Source organism: Hemicordylus capensis, chromosome 2 (genome assembly GCF_027244095.1).
Source record: "Hemicordylus capensis ecotype Gifberg chromosome 2, rHemCap1.1.pri, whole genome shotgun sequence".
Taxonomy (NCBI): domain Eukaryota; kingdom Metazoa; phylum Chordata; class Lepidosauria; order Squamata; family Cordylidae; genus Hemicordylus; species Hemicordylus capensis.
This window is the reverse complement of record NC_069658.1, coordinates 35297674-35317831: the sequence shown is the minus strand read 5'-3', so window position 1 is coordinate 35317831 and position 20158 is coordinate 35297674. Positions and strand designations below refer to the sequence as shown.

Below are 20158 nucleotides of genomic sequence, written 5' to 3'. Positions count from 1 at the left end.
CCGTGGGCAGCAGGAGCAGAGGCAGTGGGGGGAAGCAAGAGCAATGATGCCAGCAGCAACAAGAAGGTGCCTCTGGTGGTGAGCAGGGCCAAGTGCAGTGACTTGCTTGCTGGACTGTGGAAGAAAAACACTTCACGGTGAAGGGGTGAGCTGAGCGCAAAAACTAATGTACAGGGACTGGGAGGGAGAATGGGGGTGGGTGGGAGAGAGAGAGAAGTCAGGGGAATAGTTGGAAGACCCCTTGAAGACAGAAGAGTGCTCTAGATCAAGTGGGGAGAAAAAGTCAGGAGCTGCATCCTTCTCCCAACTGATCCCAACTCCCGCCTCTCTGTTCCTGGTCCTGCAAGCAGCTCCCACTGCAGCTAACAAGGACAACGTCCACCACAGGGTGCTGATGACCAGTGTTGGCACCAGAAAAAATGGGCGGCGGGCAGGAAAGGAGCAAAGTGCATTTATGGATGGTTGAGCTGCATCCCACATGTTAGATTTCTGAAAGAGAAAGAGAGGTTGGAGGGAGCCACTTCTCAGGGGAGAACTCGCTTCCCATGCCTCCCCCTCACAAGCCACTCTTGCACCACAAAAGAGCACAGGTTCTATCAGCAAAAGCCCAATCTGTCCCCCACCCCAGACTGCACTGCAAGTAATGAAAGAGTGGACTGCCAAAGACACAAACAGCACTGTGTGACTCCAGGAGCTCGTTCCCTGTGCAAAAAGCTACAGAGCTTTATTGTGCAGTCCAAACTTAGCCATGTTTACTTGGAAAGAAACCCCATTGACTTGAATGAGACTTACTCCCAAATAAGTGTGCAGGGGGTTGATGCACAAATTGGGCTACTTTTGGGGAGGAGGCACACAGGTTGAACTGTAATATGCTAACCAAACGTATGTGTGAAGGACTGGAAACACCCAGTATTTGTTTTTAAATTCACAAATTTATTGTTTTCTTCTTCTCTCCAACTCCTTTTAATTTCCTGAGGCTTCCTAAAGTTCCTTCAATGAGCACCAGTACAGTGTAGTGGTTAGAGCAGCAGTTCTCAATCTGGGTTCCTCCAGATGTTGCTGAACTACAACTCCCATAATATGCTGGCACAATAAATTATGGCTGGGGATGATGGGAATTGTAGTTCAGAACCATCTGGAGGAACATAGGTTGAGAACACTGGTTTAGAGTGTTGGACCAGGACCAAGGAGACCCGAGTTCAAATCCTGCTTTAGCCATGGAATTCAGTGAGACTCTGGGCCAATCACTTATCTCTCAACCTGACCTACCTCATAGGGTTGCTGACAGCTGTGAGAACAAACATAACCATGCCTAATGCACTCCTTGGAGGAAGAGTGGGATAGAAATAGAAATGTGAAGTAGAGTGGATTCCTTGCACAATCTTTCTCAAACAGTATGATATGGTGTCTGTGGGGGATAAAAAGACACAATATAACCAGAGATAGGCAAAATACTTCTAAAAAGTATTTTAGATACAAAATACCTGAGGAGATGTATGTTAGCTACAAAATACAAAATACTTGGTAAACAACCAATAAAAATACAAAATACAAAGTAGCATTTTAAAATACATCTTAAAATACAATGCCTGAAAAAAGGAAACAATTTTGAGATGTCCATTACAGTGGTCCCTCGACTTACGAAGCACTCGACATCCGAAGATTTCAACATACGAACGACAAAAAATACCGGAAGTCGTTGCCAGTTTAGATGCGGCTTCCTCGACCTACGAATTTTTAGATGCGGTTTCCTTGACTTACAAGTGTTTCTGGACCTCCGTGGATGCGCTTTTCGACTTACGAAAATTCCGACCTACGAACGTGCGTTCGGATCGGATTATCTTCGTAAGTCGAGGGACCACTGTACTTATCTAAATGTGTTTTCATTTTCTTTACGCATTACAAGTTTTTCAAAGATTAAATCACTCAAGTTGTGAATTCTGGGGCAGTGAATCATCCTAGAAAAGAAAAAAAAGAAATAACTTTCATCCCAGAAAAGGAAAATAACTGTTCTACAGGACCACTTGATGTTAGACTTGCATTATATCTTTTAAAAACAGCCATTGGACAATGGGAAACTCATCTAACATACTAATGTGCTTGCATTTGTCCTCCAAAAACTGGAGTGTTTTCAGCTTTTAAAACACACAATCAGATAAATAATTCCAGAACAACATAATACCCTGTTTCTTTTAATACATTTGCTATGTTTCTCCATTCTCACCACCCTCCATGGATATCTGTAGGCTTTTTGCGGGTGGAGTGGGGTTAATACACAAATTATATCAATAAAAATCAAAACACAACAGGATGTATCCAATGTTAATCCTGCTTAGGGTAGACCCACTGCAATAACTGAAAGTTACTCATGACAAAGGCTGCAATCCTATAGTTGTGGCATAATCAAATGAGCAGCAAGTTGTATTTATGGTCAAGGAATCATATGGTCAAATCATATAGGGAGGAGAACAATTCCTTCTACCCAATTAATCCACTCCCCCCTTCCTCTCTCTCTCTTTCTGCTATTTTTGAAGCACTGAGAGCAATGCATGTGTGTGTGTTGTGTGTGTGTGTGTGTGTGTTTTAAAGGAGTGACTTAGAAAGATTCCCCTAAACCCAAACTGTTAGTAAGAAAGCTAAATAAAGCTTCTAGTTTATATACAAATCAAAAGGATTTATTTGTATATCCTTCAACAAATCAGAAAATCAAGAAGATTCTAACTGCCACATAAGCCAATGTGGTGTAGTGATTAGGATGTTGGATGAGGACTGGGAAGCCCAGGTTGAAGCCCTTATTCAGTCATGAAGCCCTTAGTTAGATCACTAGGTGATTTCAGCCACTCGCTATTTCTCAGTCTAGCCTAGCATTTTTGTGAGGATCAAATGGGAGGGAAAAAATGTACACGGAGATGTACATGGAGATAATGTACATGGAGTCATCTGCTCCTGTGAGGCAGTCCCCCCGCCATGTGACCAACCTTAAGGATGTTGTGATGGAAAAGATGGCTTTTAAAACTTTAGAAACTTTTAATCCAGTCTAAGCAAGTATGGCTGCTTGATTTCCTGCATTGTTCTGTGTGTCCTTCAGTGATACTGAGGCTGTTCTCATGACCAGCCTAACCCAGACTAGGGCAGCCCAGCATGGGGTAGTCTGGTTGTGTGAAGTGTTGGGATCCTCACAGATCACAGCACTCCCATGCAGCCTGAACCCCTTACTGAACCCAGCTGTTAGCCAAGGTTAAGAGTGTGAGTATTGTGTGGGGTATTGTGTGTCTCATCCGCCTGCTTGCAGCCTGAGGAGACACAGAGTTTGGGGGAATCCCCCAATTCACTGCACATGGTTCATTGTGGGATACGAGGTGGCCTGAAAAATGGGTTCCGGCCGCATATCACTCCATGCTCCCCCATGGAGCAGTGCTCGTCTAGGTGCACAGGAGGCATGCCAAAGACCTGAGGCTTGGTCGTCTGTGTGAAAGGTTAGTTAAAAGCAACCTTCCTCCTACACTCTCTGCAGCCACTCTAGCAATCATGAGACTTGCCTCAATGTGTCCTACTCTCACCACAGCCAGGAGCATTCCCAGACAGCAAGCTTTCCTGCAGGTTTACTGTGAGGCTTTACCAGGAGTTTGCAGTTGCACAAAAATCTTATGCAAAAAGTGGATTTTTTAACCCCAGATATAACCCTGGATATAAATTGAGCTACACTAACACTCAGTAAAAAACCTGAATTGTGTGTGAAGTGCTCCCCAATAGCTCTCAGGGACTTCAGGGTAAATTTGGGTGATCTGTGAACACACACCTCCATTCTGGAGGAGATGCAAACTAAAAGCAGGGTGTGAACAACTTCCAGAATGAGGTGGTAGAATGGATTGGAGGCTGCTGGTGGGAGATCACATTTATGGATTTAACATTTATTTTTATTTAAGCACTCTGTGTGGCGCTTCATACGATTAGTGTGGAGTGCCTTGAGGTGATTTGCGGGGAGAGCAGGCTTAGCATGACGTCACACGCAAAGGGAGCATGGCCCGGCCTCCAACAAGACTGAACAAGCCCTTGCCAGATTTTGGCCTCAAACGGTTTTAAGGCTGCTGGAATTATTTCTCCTCCTTTTGTGTAAAAGAACCTCTTAATAGCCATTGAAGACCTTGGTGCTGTCTAGAACAACTTATTTTACAAATCATGAATTGCTTTTGGGGATGCTATAAATTGGGGCTAATCTGTTCACTCATTCAGAATGAAAGCAATGCTTTCTTCCTGAACTCTTTTGTGGGGCAGAGAATAGATGGACTGTTTGTGGTGGTGCATCCAAGCTGTGGAATTCCATCGCTACATATGTGTGCCTGATACCATCTTTATGATCCTTCATGTGCAAGTAAAGTCCACCTTTTCTCTTTTGTCTTTATAGCTTTTGCTTTCTGATCCTCTTTTCACTGTCTTCACTATTTTATTATATATCATCTGCTTTTACCAACTGTGATAGTCTGCCACTTCTGTGATTTGTATTGTTATTCTTTTTACTGTTTTGTTTTATTATTGGTTTAATTTTGTGTTATAGGCAGTTGGCGATAAGGCAGGACACACATCTTATCAAGTCAGAAACAGCTGCTTGCTCTCTCCCTGCTGAATATGAGATCCACCACTTTAAAGTTGTGTCTTGTCCTAGTTAGCTAAAGCACTTCATCCAAAATGACAGTTTGCAGGCCAATGATGTTTGCATGTGAACATTCAGCACAACTCTAACTAGTAACCCCATCCCCAAACCACTGTACAAAAAAAATTCACCGCAGTTGTGGAACAAAGCATTGATGTTGACTGGGTGGTGGCCAATATCAGGATAAGGTCAGAAGAGTAATGTGACAAAAACTGTTCCAATTGGAAGAAACCAAAGCCGACTTCCGTTGTATGCTCAATATATAGTCGATCCTTCATTGCGGAGTACTCCAAAGCAACAACCATGGGGCCATTCTTTGCCTTGTTCTTCTCCACTGCTGTTTTTCTCCTCAGAATTCAGGGAGGTAAGTGAGACCGTATAACTGGGTGTTGTTGTTGTTGTTGTTGTCAAGACCCTCTCCCCAAACATTTAGGGAGTGGAAAGAGAGGGTAGTGCTCATTTATATGATGAAATTACTGCCCAGTAGAAACAACTATTGTGTTGTGTTTGCTTTCCATTTGTATTCTTTTCACATTGTATTCTGCCATTCTCCACGGAGCTCAGGGTGCTAGACTTGGGCTTATTCCAATGTGTCTGCCCAACAACCCTATAAGGTAGGTTACATCAAGAGTTAGTGACTTCCTGAAAGACACCCAATGACTTCTGCTGAACAGAGATGTGAACCCATGTTCCCCACCAGCTCGTGGCTTGTAGCTGGTCCAGTCAGTAAGTTTCCTTCCATGACCATGATAAACAGGGAGTTCTTATTCATTGGCAGATTGTGGGATGGGAGCCGAACATCTTCACTTGAGCTAAGTTAGCATTTAGGCAACTTGTTTGAGGTAAATTTCCCACCTTTCAAATTATAATACTGGATTTCATTGCTGGAAACATGCAACTGTCCCAGCAGGCACTGCTAGCAGTCCAACAACTATGACTGAAATTTAGCATCTGAACTATGATTAAGCAAACATCATGGAGATTCTCTATAGCGCCTCTGATTTCCCTTGTTCAAACCAACCCAACTTCCCTCTTTCCATAACATTTTAGACATATTTGTCTTTTTAAAAACAAATTTTAAAACACATTTAAAAAATTTAACGAGTGCGTGGGGCATCCTGGAGAGACCCCCAAGCCAGGAGACTGCTTGCAGCTTCCTGATTGGGGGTCTACTCATGTGTTACCGCGCACCGCAGCAACACACAAGCAAAAAAAAAAAAAAAAAGAGCTTAACAGAGCACTCGCTCCGTCAGCCTCGTCTATGGGGAGGGGTAATTAGGTGGGCTAGCCACCTTGGGAGCACCAGGATTGCCTGTGAGCCCAGTGGTTGCCACGATCGCTCAAAAGCGGGCAAAGCTCCCTTAGCCCACTTTCCAGTCATCGTGAGAATAGCTTCTTTGTTTTTCTCTGAAGGGAGGCTGCGAATTCTAGCTTAACCCGAGTTATGTCTGGGGTAAAAAAAAGTCAAAGGTGCTGATGACTATGCAAAGGAGGTGCTGATGGGTATGCGAATGGTCCATCTAATCCCTCAAATTAAAATGCCCCGAATCTGCTGCGAAGTAGATTCTCTCTTCAGATACCCCCTGTCCTAGAGTCATGGGTGAAAAACCTCTAGGGAGACTATTCTGGAGCCCTCGTCCTGCCCTTGCCACATTGCTTGTAGTTGCTCCATCCTGCTGGAGCAGAGATCAAAAAAGTAGCTGTTAACCCAAGAAAGGCTAGCTCCAAAGGCTAGGCAGTGTTGGAGCCAGTCTCAGACTGGCCAATCCACACCTGAGCTGGCCTCCCCTCTTGCCAAGTAGACTCATTAGGAGAGAGACCTTGAACATCTAAGTGAGCACTCTCCCTCTGGAGCTGGAACTCAGCTCTGGCACCATATTACCTCTGCTCCTAGGGGCAACAGAGGTGGTTCTAGGGATAGGACAGGGACCTACAGGGGGAGGAGCACTAGGTTCCCAGGGCTCCTCCAAGGGGCTCACTAAAGGAGAGGCAACAAACTTTGGCTGATCATGAACAGATCTCAGAGGCTTTTATGGGAATTGAGGGTCTCATTTCCCATGAGGTTCCTCCTCCTCCAAGAGGGTCTGCTCTGGATCAGAGTCCGTGTGGATCCTGACACCTACAGGGAGTTACCCTTACTTTTCTCTGAGGTTTATGCTGTTCTGTCCACTACCAATGGGCAAAAGATCTATCTGTCCAGTACCTCCTGGACCATCACAGTTAGTGACAGGCTGGCTCTCTGGGGGAAAGGGGGCTTCTTTCCCTTACGGGGTGGGTGGCTGCCTCCACTCTCCTCTCCTCCTCTGCTTCCATGTTTGACTGAAAATTTCCAGTCATGCAGGTTCCCCCATAATCCTGCCAAATGTCACAAGATACCACCACACCGGGGTCCCCTCACAAGAAATCACCACACCAGGGTCCCAGGAAATGTTGGAAATACAATTCAGTGCATCGACCTTTTGCACCAACAACTATCCTAATGACTACTAGGGGCACTGGAAGTAAGGGTCTCCCTAACTGTTCTACCTGTCTCTACTCTATGGCCCCTGATATTACTCTTCAGGTGTTTCCTGTTGAGCCCCACAACCCTTCCTTTCCTCTTAGAGAGCAGATGGAAACATCTCTCTCCCTCCTTACCTATTCATTATGTAGTTTTTACATTAGGATTAGGTCTTTCCTATCCTAAGTGTACTTCACCAATACATACTTCATATTTAGATCTACAAGAATCCCCATGTGTCTTCTCTAAATAGCTGCAACAACTAAACTTTACAAACTACTCTGTAACTGGAGTGGGTGCCCATCCTTAGTGCTCTGCTGGTTACTGCTGGGGGTAAAAATTAACAACCCCAGCAGGAAACAGATGTATTTCCCACTCCAATTGTTGGCTTGATTAGGAAAGACCACTGAAGCAAGCTTACAGCCACAGTAGAGTTGACAACTTTCTTGAGCTCACGCCTTGGGGACAGGGGGCAAAGCGATGGAAGTAAGGGGTGATGCTGGCAGATCATGGATGGATCCTGGTGAGATGGGATGGACCAAGTAATGACTTGTGACGGCACAGACTGGCACTGGGAGGCAGGCAGCACAAAACCTAGCTGTGCCCTGTGTCTCAGATTGGAGAGTGGGATGGAATGAGTGGCAAAAACTCTTGAGCCAAGCAGAAGCTAACTTGCCTCCTTGATTCTGGCTTCTCATCCTTAGATTTATTTATTTATTAATTCCTGTTCCTAGAGCCCCGAAAGGAGGCAGAAATTTGGAGATCAATATTTGGAGGTCAGATTGACCCTGAAACCTGTCAACCCTAATTGTGAGAATTGTCAAACCCTGTTGAGATTGGGACTGATCTAATAGTGCCCCTTCACCCTCTCTGACCAATCTGTAGGCAGAGAAAATTGGGGTCTTTGGGGCATGTTCTGGGGTGGAGCTGAGTTTTTTATGGATGGGGTGGAGCTTACCAGCAGAGGCATGGCTGTACCCCCCACACCCCCGCTTTAAAACAGTCTCATTCCAGGGGAAGCAGCCACACCAGAGCCCTTGTGTCCCAGAGAGTGTGGTCCTGGTGGGTATACACCCCTGCCATTGGGTGGATTTGAGAGGCAGGACCATTGAACCATTCTTACAGCAACATGCAACTCCAGCCACACTGTTGCAATATTATGCAGTGGCTTCCATGCCCTCCCCCTCCCCCCCCGCACCCGCACCCGCTAAAGAAACCTTTTTGATTTGGCCTCAGAAACTCAGCTCTGGTTTGAACTTTTACCATAAATTGATGCCAAGTACTGTGGAAAAATACAGTAACCTGTTTTTCTATGTGCGTATAGGTGCGTGCATACCATTTCTTTGCACCCCCGAGCCAATTATTTTGTTTCCCCCTGTAATTAATGAATTGATGTGCAGCATGATGTATATGATTAACCTGATTAGGATGGCTTATATCTACTTAGGTCAATGTGCTGATATAATTGGAGGAGAAGAATCAGTTCCACACTCAAGACCTTATATGGCCACCATCATCCACGGAAAATACCTTGTGTGTGATAAGCTGAGCTGTGGAGGGACTCTGATTGACAGGAAATGGGTGTTGACAGCAGCCCATTGCTTTCCGTAAGTTTGGAGGAATATTTCTCTTTTCTGACAACTTCTTCCTAGTATTACTCAACCATTTAGGCATGCCGTGAAGCAAGTCTGGTAGCATGATATGCCCAAGTAAGAGCTCTGGCTGTTAGGGATGTGCACAAAACCAGCTGGAGTGGTTTGGTTTGAGGCTGAATCAGGCTTGAGCTGTGTGCCCCAGCTCAAATACCAGTTCCCCCAAGTCGAACCATGGTTCGATTTGAGCTCGAACCGCTCTCGAGCCAGTTCTTCCACCCCTATAACGAATCAATGGCAACCAAAACTTCCCCCATGGGTAGCACCTAGGTGCCTCAGAGTGAGTTGGGTGGTAGGGCCCCATGGTTGCCAACCCCCACCCAACCCCCAAAGCAATCGGGCCCTCCATTGATTTTTAACATTTTTTAATGTATTTAAGATTACTTGGTGTGCATTGTGTTCTCCTCATAATGAATCCATATGAAGAACTTATGTGGCATCAAAGAATCCAAAAGGTCATCGAGAACTACCTCTTGCTCCAGTAGGTGCTGGAGCAAGAGAAGGGTGGAGTTCCACTGGTTATCTTCATCCCCACGGATGAGATGGTGAGGGAGATCATGCTCGTGCTGCCACTCATGGAGCATGCACCTGGCTTTCTCACGATGATGGAGAATGGTTGCGATCTTGCATGATTTTTCCATAAGTACAGCCGTGGCACTTGCTGGCAGGCAGCCCTGTTCTCCTCGAGGCCAATGGCGTCCGACACAATGAGGTGCAGTGTGTGGGCCATACACCTTATATTCACATACTCCATCTCCTCTACAGCCTTGGTAACACTGAAGGCATTGTCCGTGACAATGAACTCCACCTGAGGTTTGGAAACCTGGCTAGTCATTCCTCAGTCTGACGGTCGATGGAGGCTACCACCTCCTCCTTGGTGTTTCCCACGTCCATTGTCTTCACATGCAGAATGACCCACTGGTGCTGCAATGCATGGGACGGGCTGGACGTGGAGGCAGCATCACTAGAGGTCCCCTCTCTCTCCAGCACCCACCAGTGAGCAGTGAGGGACAGGAAAGCAGTATAATATGCGTTCCATTGACACTGTTTCAAAGATCCATCGTGAAATGCATGCCAGTGCCAGGACATGCTGAACGCAGCATACCCCACACGAGCCCCTGCATTTCCTATACAGGGAGGGGACCACTGGCCAACTGAAGGTGGTCCTTGAGAGGATTTGGTAGTCGTGAGCAAGTGCCTGGAGATCCCGGCAAAAGCCAGTGATCTCAACCACATTGAAAGGCATCGCCATCATCTTGCCTATGAGCCAGGTGATGAGACGTGGGTCTGCTTGGCCTGCATGCTTCTTGCTGCCCAATGGCTTGGCTCACTGCTTGACAGGGAGCGTCCCCTGCTTCAGGGAAGCTGGTGCATGCCCATGGCCAGCGCTAGTTGAGGGCAGGAAGGCCTTATTTAAATCTATGGGGTGGAAAGAGTGAAGAAAATCTCTCTAGTTACCCTCCCTGCTTTGTCCAGGGGCAGGAGCAGGAGTAGGTGAGGCAGGCCAGCCAGGGAGCTGCAGCAGCAGGACCAAGCAAAATCCAAATAACCAATCCAAAAAACAAATAAAATAAAATAAAATAAAATCGGGATAAGAGAGATAAATATATATCTCTCTAAATATGGTGTGGTGTGTGGCCAGGCAGCAGCTTTAAAGCCAGGAGGCAGACAAGAGCACACAGCCTTCAGTTAAAGTGTGAAAATTCCCTGGTAGGGAAGAAAAAAGCACACCGGGAAAAACAAAAAAATAATTTAACGAAAAATTATAGAGCAGGAATAAAAGTAGACCCAAGAGAAATTAGGGTAGCAGGGCAGTCGGCAAAAAAGTAAAACTTTTCCTCCTAGAAAAGTTGGAAACCTTCTGCAAAGAGCAAAGAGAGTGTCATGCCCTCGAGCTCCGACAGCGAAGGGGAAGGGGAAGCTGTTGGCTTTCCAGCCGAGTCAGGAATGTCTGAAGGGCAGAGCCCGGCTGTCAGTGTTCCTGAGACAGCTGCAGTAGATCCAGTTGATGGTTTAGAACAGGCTCAGCAGCCTGAGTCAGCAGAAAGCGTGAGAGACCAATCGGAGGGAGAACTAGACATTGAAACACCGCTGACACCGCAACAACGCAGGTGTTTTAAATGCAGGACACAACTAGAAGCGGTTAGGAGGAGCAAATGGCTATTGTTGAAGGCTGACAAGCCATAAATTCCTACCAGCTGGGAGCTCTCGGCTTGCTCCATAAATTACAGCACCAGACTCCGACTCATTGCTGAGATTCAACGTACGTCATTCAGTCGACAGCGTGCAGCCGAGCCATGAACTTCCCTGGCTGTGGGCCAGACCTTGACAGAGAGAGACTCCAGCACAGCAACAGCTCTCAGGTAACAGCCAGAGGTTAGGTGAGGAGGTCAGGTCTGGTCAGCAGAGCTCATCAAGGAAGGTGCAGGAGCAGCAGCAGCCAGCTCTCTCTCTAGAAGCTCAAGAAAGAGTGGCTTTGCAAGGCCTCAGGGTGGCCCTTAAATACAAGTTTGAATCCCCTACTTTTGCTCCCCCCCCGCCTGCAGGGGCGGAGCTAAAAGAACCCGGGCCGCCGCCACCCCTCAGGGTCGGCACCTCATGGCCCCGACACACACACCCCCGTGTCTGACATCAGACACGGGGGCGTGGGGTTTACCTCCTGAACAGGGCTGCACGGCCCCGTGCGGGAGTTAAACGGCCAGTGCTGGGTTTGCAGTACAGCCGGAGAGACTCTCCCTGCCTTTAAGGCAGGGAGAATCACTCCTGGTCATGCCCCGATCTAGCTCCCAGACGGGGCCATGTGGCCCTGATCAGGAGTTAGATGGCCATCGCTGCGTTCACAGAGCAGCCAGAAGCACTTCTCCCTGCCTTGAAGGCAAGAAGAATCTCCAGCTGTACTGCAAATACAGCGCTAGGCGCCTTAACTCCTGAACAGGGCCATGCAGCCCCATTTGTGAGCTAAACCACACACCCCAGCATCTGATGTCGGATGCAGGGGGCGGAGTGAGGGGGGCTGCAGCGGTGGCTGAACATGGGTCAAACATTGGCCTCCCTCCGCCAGTGTCTGAAAGTGAGACATAGTGTGACCAAATAGCCACCACAATTCTCCCTGCACGAAATGGTGGCTCAAGCCTTCGAGCCACCTTCATGCCTGCTCAGGTCACATTCAGACCTGCTTCATTTTCCCGGGGGCTAGTTAGGTTTGAGTTCAAACCTTCAAGCCGAGCCAGCTCACGCATCCCTACCGGCAGCTGCTTCCCATCGAATCTCAGAAGGTTGAGAAGTTAAAGGAATCCAGCACAACTTGGACTGGTGACCAAGTGGACTAAGAAATCTTACTATGGCCCTTGATAAGGAGGATGGGGGAGCATCACAGCCTGGTTGACACAGAGGACGGGGTGGGTCTAACAAGGTGGGGATGCCAACTCCACTCCCTGAACCACTCCTGAAGACTTGGCACACCGTTTCTTAAAGCTTGCCAACCTCTGGAATAGACTAATCACAATCCAATCCGCATCACTCCATCTCCACTGTCAAAAGAGCTATTTTTACCTTCTGTGAGGTATGCCAGGATCTGGAGCTCAAAAGTGGAGCTCTGTCACGCTTCATTGTGCAATACCCTTTGGCTTCTCAATCTTCCAGAAGAAGAATGTACTACTATATGATATTCTGTCCTTCACTGTTTTGTGATGCTTCATCATGTTTGTTTTCTTTTATTCTTTTATCATTCTGTTTATTTAAATAAATGAATGAATAGACAGATAGACAGATAGCATTCATTCAGAATGTATGACCAGAAATTTGTCTTTACAAATTTCCATCCTATATTTTCATACAAAAATTTAGTATAGTGCAGAGCACAACAGTGTGGTGAATTTATTAGTGCTGCTTATATTTTTCAGGAGTGGAGGCTCGCAAATTGTTCTTGGAGCTCATTCACTATGTAGAGAAGAGAGGGGGAAACAGATCCATGACATTACTCAAGTGTTTGTTTACCCAGGCTATAACAGAATGACGGTGGAAAATGACATTATGCTTTTGAAGGTATATGTTTAAAGTGATTCGTTCATTCATTCATTTGTATGTTTGTCTTGCTTTTCCTGAGGAGCCAGAATGGTAGATAAACAAATCTCCCCTCTAAGTTCTCTAACAACAACCCTGTAAAGTAGGATAGGCTGAGAGATAAGTGACTGGCCCAGAGACATTCAGTGAGTTTCATAGCTGAATAGGGATTTGAACTTAGGCTTCCTCAGTCCTAGTCCAACACTCTAACCACTACACCACACTGATGACTGTCATCAGGCTGAACTATAATTTTGCATTATTATATATGAACATCCCTCTCATCAAATATGCAGCACACTTCAAAGGTTCTCTGAGAACTAGTCGTTCAAATGGAAATCCCAGGACAGGATTGCAGATATAACTGATACTGTCTGCAGAATCAGTTATATGTCAAGCTGGTCTTGTGCAACTCAGTTTCCCCCAGAACTCACTGAAGCCTGAACGAAAGAAGCATCTAGTTCCAAGTTCCCTCCCTGGCTTCCCCAAGACAGGGATGAGAGAAATTCCTGCCTGCAACCTTGGAAAAGCCGCTGCCAGTCTGTGTAGACAATACTGAGCGAGAAGGACCCATGGTCTGACTAAGTATATGGCAGCTTCCTGTGTTCCTATGTTCCTATGTTCCTAAAGACAGAGGAATGAGACTTTGTGATGTTGCAGGCTGGCAGTCTTGAGAGCAGTTCTGTTAGCTGGAAAGATTACAGCCTGAAGCTTGACACATCTAGACTACTTGTAAGTGCTGCAACCCCCTGTTTCAACTGGTGGGCTTTCAGGGACACTGTTCCTGGCCATGTCTGTCTAGCAGTGGCAACCCAAGACCTTGGCATCAAATGCTGCCCCTCCTGCTCACACAGGCACAGCACACCCACTTCAGTCACCTCCTCCTCCTTCTTCCGAGCAGCAACTGACTTGGCACAGGCTCCCAGAGCTCATTCTCACGCCACTGGACTGGTTATGAAAAGAGAATGTATGGGGTGGGGGCAGTAGAGAACTGGAGCATTTCCAGTATTCAGTGGCTCACATACTGAGCAAAGTTCCATGCATGTTGTAACACTACCTGCAGACAGTCACCTACACAAGTGTGTTCTTGCACAAATACAAAAAATGCACCAACACTGTTGTGTGATACATGGCCATTGGAAATAATAGCTGTACTATCGCACAACTCAGTTTGCACCATTTTTGTGTTTCTGCAAGAGCACACTTGTGCAACTGCGTGAACATTGTGTTACAACATACATGGCGCTTTGCAAAGGATGTGCAACATACATGGTGCTGTGTTTGCAGCATGGCCGATAGCACCTTTCCCTGCTTGGAAAGGCAGAGAGAGATGTTCCCAGCCAGGCTGGAAACACAGTGCTGTTTGAAGCTTCCCAAAAATGGAATTGGCGTCAGATGCAGGGGGCATGGTGGGGGCACCAGCGGCAGCAACAAGGGAGTGGCGGTCCGGGTTCTTTGAACCCGTTGGTACAATGGTAGCTGTGCCCCTGCTGGGAGGTTAGTCATCACCATCTTCTCTTTTACCAATTTGTTTATTCTACTATCTTCTGTGCTCTGCTCCACTGTGGCCTTTCTTAACTCTGTATCTAAGCAAATCCTATGTATTTACCAATGCAGCCTCCTCCATTGAAAATATAGCACCTATATGAAGGTATAGTATAAAATTCAAGAAGCTTGTTAAAAGCACAAAGTCACAAAACATTTACATTGGGACCATACCAAGCAGGCTCTCAGTGTAGCCTTACTCGGGCATTATGCTGTATGTGCATTCCGATGTCTGTACACATGTACATGTTCTTGTCTGAATGACTGTATGAGCATTCATGCTCAAAATGGACCAGGGTGCAGATCAACTTAAACGCAGTATACAGATAGGCAGTGTACTGTAGTATGCGCAGTGAACATATCAGTTGAATAGCTGTGCATGTGAAGAGATCTGTAGGTGAATTCCACATGCTCAGCACCACTCTCTTGCCTCGGAGGTCTTTGGCTGGAGCCCCTTGATAGCAAGGAAAAACTTGTCTCTACCTTGGCTCAGTGAACTCCACCTACTTGGCCCCTTTCCTTTGCCTCAGAGGTCTTTAGGGCCTATTGAAGTTCCTCACAAATTTTTCTAATATCATTTTATTAAAAATCAATTCAAGACAGTGGACATCTCCACATCTTGTGGTTCCAAAAGTCAACTATGCACTGCACGAAGGCTTCCTTTTCTCAATCCTGAACCTTACATAGGAACATAGGAAACTGCCATATACTGAGTCAGACCATTGGTCTAACTAGCTCAATATTGTCTTCACAGACTGGCAGCGGCTTCTCCAAGTTTGCAGGCAGGTACCTGATGTGCCTTGTAATCCCCCACCCCCGAGTTACAGTACTACCTGCATATACTTCATAACTTTTGTGTTTCCAAATTCTTGTGTGTAAATCTTTGTAGATATATCATGTACAAACAACCACTTTGTATATAATTATGCTTTGTCAACGTACTGTATGCTTTGGTAGTTCGTTGGTTCAATTAAAAAAAAAATCTTGTCCTAAAAAAAAATAAAAATCTTGTCCTATCTTGGAGAAGCTACGGAGGGAACTTGAAACCTTTTGCTCTTCCCTTCATCCCCTGAGGGGAATATCTTGCAGTGTTCACACATCAAGTCTCCCATTCATATGCAACCAGGGCAGACCCTGCTTAACTATGGGGACAAGTCATGCTTGCTACCACAAGACCAGCTCTCCTCTCCTCTCCTTCTACCAATCAATTCCATGAGGTGATCTTGGAGCTCTAGTTATGGTATGTAAAAGAGTCCATGAACTCTTTATTCACTTCACTTTAAAGCACAAAATTGATATGTGCCATTTTCAAGATGACTGGAAACCAATCACCAGTAATATTTCTCATTTGCAAATGAAACCAAAATCATGTGGGATCATTTTAATGAAAGGCGGTATATAAATTTAACAATAAATATACTAAATCAGAGTTTTTATTGTAATTATAGAGGTATGAATCAAAATACGTGGCTGCCCTTTTGTATATAAGAGCCAACTGTTCTGCTTTATTATTCCTTCAGCTTGAGAAAGATGCCAAGGTGGGAAAAACTGTTCAGTTCATTAGACTTCCCAGCACTTTTCATGATGTCCAGGCAGGAACCCAGTGCCTAGTTGCTGGCTGGGGAAAAACAGAAAATCGAGAGCTATCTGAAACCCTGCGTGAAGTTAATGTCACTGTCGTGGACAGAACTGTCTGCAATGATCTGAGTCCTTATCAAGATGAGATAACTGAAAACATGCTATGTGCGGGAGAGGAGGATGGAAGCAAGGATTCTGCTCAGGTAAGAGTGTTTGTTTATAAATTCTGCTGCCCTGCAGGGACAAAGTTGGAAGGAGCTGCCAAACAATTAAAATAATTCTCAATTGATTCATCATCTGCCTTTTCAAAAGTTGGTTACTGAATTAGTTAAATTTAACTATGTGCATTTGATCAAAATCTCAATATATGTGTCATCTTGAGACATTGAAGAAAGTGTAGGATAACTCAACAAGCAAGAACTTCTATTTGTTAATAGTCCTGTCTCATGTCCTGTTATAGTAACCAAGTTAAGTAGCCTTTATTAATTAAAAAGAACCACTGGCTTGTGACACAATCAAGTAAAGTTTGCTCTGACTGCTCAGAATTGAGCCCTGACTGATTAATCAACGAAAACTTTGGTTTAGTAGTCTATTCATTAAAATGACTGTGGCATATAGACCTACTGAAAATGTGAAATAATAGTCTTCCCCACCCTCTGGGCACTCTGGTTTGCTGCCTGAGGAATCAATCAGAAAACCTTCGTATTGGTTTTCAGTGCATTTTGAGCTCTGACCACCTTCTGAAAATAAGACCATGCCTCCGCGGTCCTTTCACACCACTAAAGCAGAACCTCTGTTTGGGTATGCAAAGTTTGCGACCAGAAGCTGCAAGCAGCCAGGATCTCCATGTTTGAAATCAGGAACTGGGTCTTGCTAGAATCCAATAAGCTATCCCAGCATGCATTGCACTACAAGTATTATAGACTGGGAATCCTCATTACAACTCAGCTGTTCTCTGACTGGCCACAAAGGGGCAGGAGGCATGACCAGTATAGGATATATAGGAATCACAGTCAATGGTGGGGCCACGAGCAGAACTTGAGATAATAAGCGAAGGGCCCTGGCAGATTCATATGGGTGGATGTGGTCTGACAGATACCCCAGTCCCAAGCCACAGTGCTCTGTTACAAAGATGGCTGCTTGTTGCCAGGAACCACTAGAAACAGCGAATGCACCCAGACGATCAACATTTTGTAATGGCACAACTCCTCTGTTCATGCCATCTCAGTAAAGAGCAAGGAACCAAAGCTGGTCTGTTCACATCTGTGCAAGCTGTGTTGGAAGGATTACTGTGGGTCCACATGAACCTAAATAACTGGGTTTACTGTTTTCTGCCCTCTTATTGATGGTCGTGTGAACATGGCTTATGACTAGATTCACATGAAATAGTAAAATCGTCTCTTCCCCCCACCCCAATTTCCCCCCCAGGGTGACTCTGGTGGTCCTTTGATATGTGATGGGGAACAAAGAGGTATCGTCTCCTTTGGTAAAAAAGGATACCCTGGGGTCTATACTCGTCTTACCAAAGACTACATCGCATGGATAAAGAAAACCATGGAAGACAACGCATAGATGTCATTTCTTGATCTCCTTAGTATAACTTTTTTTGCTTGTTTGTGCAAAATGCTTACCTCATTCATCTCTGTAACTGTGCTATTCTATATGTAGCAACTAGTCTATGATTTCCACTTCCACAGATGGGCAAGAGAGGGAGAATATCATATCCAAGGCCAGCTGTAGGACTAAAAGACTGAGTTGGACCATTCCTGTTCTAACATTCTGTCAATTAGCTCTATAATAACTGGTTGCCTCTAGGACCGTGCAAGGTTGGACATGGCCCTACAGTATATGGGCCAGATTGGAGGGTGTCCGGGATACATTGATTGCAACCTAGAGAAATCTAGTTCAGGTTGGAGTTCTCTGATGCCATTTGGGGAACTTTAGAGCATTTGAGAGTCCACATCCCACCCCACCCCCAATCTTGGCTGTGGGCGACAAAAGCCATCTTCTGGCATCTCTCTGCCCGCCTCCCTGCCCAAGCATTTTTTCTTTTTTAAAAAAAAACATAAAGCAGCCAATGTTCAGATTTCACATCTTTTCCTTTGAGAATCTCTGATATTACATCACTTTCCCTGAGATTCTCAGATGTTACATCACTTTTGTTCTGTGATTCTCTGCTTTCCTTAAACAAACAAACAAACAAACAAAAACAATGGAAGGTCAGATTTACTTCTAATTAAATACACAGTGTCCAGCCATTCTGGTATGCCAAATTTCCAAGTTCTCAGGCTAGCCAGGGTTTTGTTTGCTTTCCAGAGATTTTTTCTTTCTTTCTCCATATGCAAATTTTCACCAATCAAAGAAATTGGTGGTATTCCCTGTTGGAAGTGAAGGACTTTGCGCTGTCTCTTGTCTCAGTGACATAGGAGGACAGACTAGTCAGTCAGAGGGCTAGAGAGTCAAGACATTGGTCATCCCTTCTCTACTGCTCTGACACTATTCCTTTGGAATGTAGATTGCTAATCTTAGGGAGTTCCTTCCTTCCAGCCACTCACTTCCTCTCTCCCTTCTCTTCCTGTTCCTTCTCCCTTGCAACATGCAAGCTCCTTTCCCTACACCATATGTGCAGAGATGCAGAATCCCTCTGCATCCAGCTAGATAGATAGATTAGAGATCCTAACTCCTCACTTTCCTATCTAGAATGGAGTTTTCTAATAAATACCATTTATATTGATTTGAAACTATGAACTGGCTCCAAGTTTCTTTACTCTCAGCATACACACATGCCTAACTAAATCCGCTGCATTGTGCCTCTGTGCACTCTGCTATAATGAAAAAGGGATTCTCTTACCAGAGAGAGTTCCCAACATTTCCTACCATAAAAAGGCCTGAACTGACATCTTTGGCTCTGGATCACTGTACTCTGAAATAGAGCCAAGTGAGGAATGCCAGCTTTAACTATTTTGTCTGTTTCAATGCATTCATAGTTGTTTGCTTATGAGATATAGCTACAGCTCTAGATAGCCTAATCATGATGCATCAGCCCTTCTACTGCATAGCAGTGGCGCCTGGTGACTCCTGGGTGGGCACCAGGCAGGGCAGGTGAAGGGTAGAGACAGAGTGGGTGGTGCCAACGATAGTGGGTGGAGCTTCCCCCCCTCCCTGGCAGCCTCTCCAGATGGGGCTGAGAGATGCCTGCCTGCAAGCTTGGAGAAGCTGCTGCCAGTCCGTGAAGGCAATCCTGTACGGAGCTAGAAGGACCAAGGGTCTGACTCAGGATACAGCAGCTTCTGATGTCACCGAGCTATCCAGTCCAGGAAGTGGTGCTACTGGTGATGTGGAAGGGATGAGGTGGGGGGGGGGGGGCGGATGGTGCTGCCCAGGCAACAGGAATCAGTAGGGAGGAGTTGTTGGGGGGTGAAGTTTTATTTTGTGGGGTGAAGCAGCACAACATAGAGGAGGAAGCTGCTGGTTTCTTTAAACCTAAAGGAGCAACTAGGCGGGGCCTTTGGATTCTTGGCTTGGCAGAGCAGCCTGGGAGGTGCTACTTGGAGTCCCCCGTCCCCGTCCCCGTCCCCCAATCAGAAATAGAGCCCTGGCAGGACAGTCAGCAGAAGGAGCAACAGAGGAGGCAGCAGAGAGGGCAGTCAGTCTGAAACCTCTCTCCCCTCCATCCCAGCCCCTTTGTTTTGGGGGTGGATGGGAGGTGTGTGTGTGTGGTTTGTATGCACTGTGGTGTGACATATCTTATACCCAGACATGGCTTCTAAGATAGACACCAAAAGGGTTGGAATGTGACTAAGAGAACAGGAACCTAGGAAGGTGCCGTATACTGAGTCAGACCATAGGTCCATCTAGCTCAGTATTCTCTACACAGACTGGCAATGGCTTCTCCAAGGTTGCAGGCAGGAGTCTCTCTCTCAGTCCTATCTTGGAGATGCTGCCAGGGAGGGAACTGGGAACCTTCCGCACTTCCCAGAGCAGCTGCATCCCGAGGGGAATCTCTTCTAGTGCTCACACATCAAGTCTTCCATTCAAATGCAACCAGGGTGGACCCTGCTTAGCTAAGGGGACAAGTCATGCTTGCCACCACATGACGAGCTCTCCTCTCCCATGGAGCAAGAGGGCCCTATAAGGGGCTAGTCTGTGAATGAAATGATGCTTGGCATG

The 20158-nt window shown here is 46.0% G+C and overlaps 1 protein-coding gene across 1 annotated transcript; it reads left to right on the top strand.

Moving 5' to 3' along the window:
* Positions 1-8682: 8682 nt before the first annotated feature.
* On the top strand, positions 8683-17851 carry LOC128347646 (granzyme A-like). Its single transcript, XM_053302578.1, has 4 exons — positions 8683-8758; positions 12706-12847; positions 15931-16191; positions 17417-17851. Exons 2-4 carry the CDS (start codon positions 12815-12817, stop codon positions 17558-17560), a joined length of 438 nt encoding a protein of 145 aa, XP_053158553.1. The 5' UTR covers positions 8683-8758; positions 12706-12814; the 3' UTR covers positions 17561-17851.
* The last annotated feature ends 2307 nt before the right edge of the window (positions 17852-20158 follow it).

Coding starts and splice junctions, on each gene's coding strand:
- LOC128347646 (XM_053302578.1), top strand. CDS start 12,815: ATGACGGTGGAAAATGACATTATGCTTTTGAAG. Junction 12,848..15,930: donor ATGACATTATGCTTTTGAAG/GTATATGTTTAA, acceptor TTATTCCTTCAG/CTTGAGAAAGATGCCAAGGT. Junction 16,192..17,416: donor GAAGCAAGGATTCTGCTCAG/GTAAGAGTGTTT, acceptor TTTCCCCCCCAG/GGTGACTCTGGTGGTCCTTT.